Raw genomic sequence first — 430 nt, 5'->3', positions numbered from 1 at the left:
ACTGCAGCATGTTCAAGGTGGCGCGGGTGGCCGCCATGCACCACGGCCCCCTCCCCACCTGGATGGAGACGCCGCGACGGCGCTCCGAATCGCTCAGCAGCCGCTCCACCATGGTCACCACCTCGGGAGCACCACGTACCACCCCGCAGAGGACGTTCGGCGGGGGCAAGGCGGCCGCCATCCTGCTAGCCGTGGGGGGGCAATTCCTCTTCTGCTGGTTGCCCTACTTCTCCTTCCACCTCTACACCGCCCTGAGCGCACAACCCTTGGTGGGGCCAGCGGCCGAGACCGTGGTCACTTGGCTCGGTTACTTCTGCTTTACCTCCAACCCTTTCTTCTACGGGTGCCTCAACCGGCAGATCCGGGGCGAGCTGGGACGGCTCCTCACGTGTTTCTTCAAGCAGCCGCCCGAGGAGGACCTGAGGTTGCC

At 66.0% G+C, this 430-nt stretch overlaps 1 protein-coding gene across 1 annotated transcript in view; it reads left to right on the top strand.

The window, feature by feature from the left end:
* Positions 1–430, top strand: part of GPR61 (G protein-coupled receptor 61) — a gene marked incomplete at its 5' end in the record, with an annotated part of 9642 nt that overhangs the window by 351 nt on the left and 8861 nt on the right. The window contains one exon of the mRNA XM_009892379.1: positions 8–427. Coding sequence (XP_009890681.1) covers positions 8–427 — 420 coding nt within the window. The remainder of the gene's footprint in view (positions 1–7; positions 428–430) is intronic.

The sequence above is a fragment of the Charadrius vociferus genome, unplaced genomic scaffold (genome assembly GCF_000708025.1).
Source record: "Charadrius vociferus isolate BGI_N301 unplaced genomic scaffold, ASM70802v2 scaffold1689, whole genome shotgun sequence".
NCBI lineage: Eukaryota > Metazoa > Chordata > Aves > Charadriiformes > Charadriidae > Charadrius > Charadrius vociferus.
Note: the sequence above shows the minus strand (reverse complement) of the source record. Positions and strands in the feature narration are given on the sequence as shown.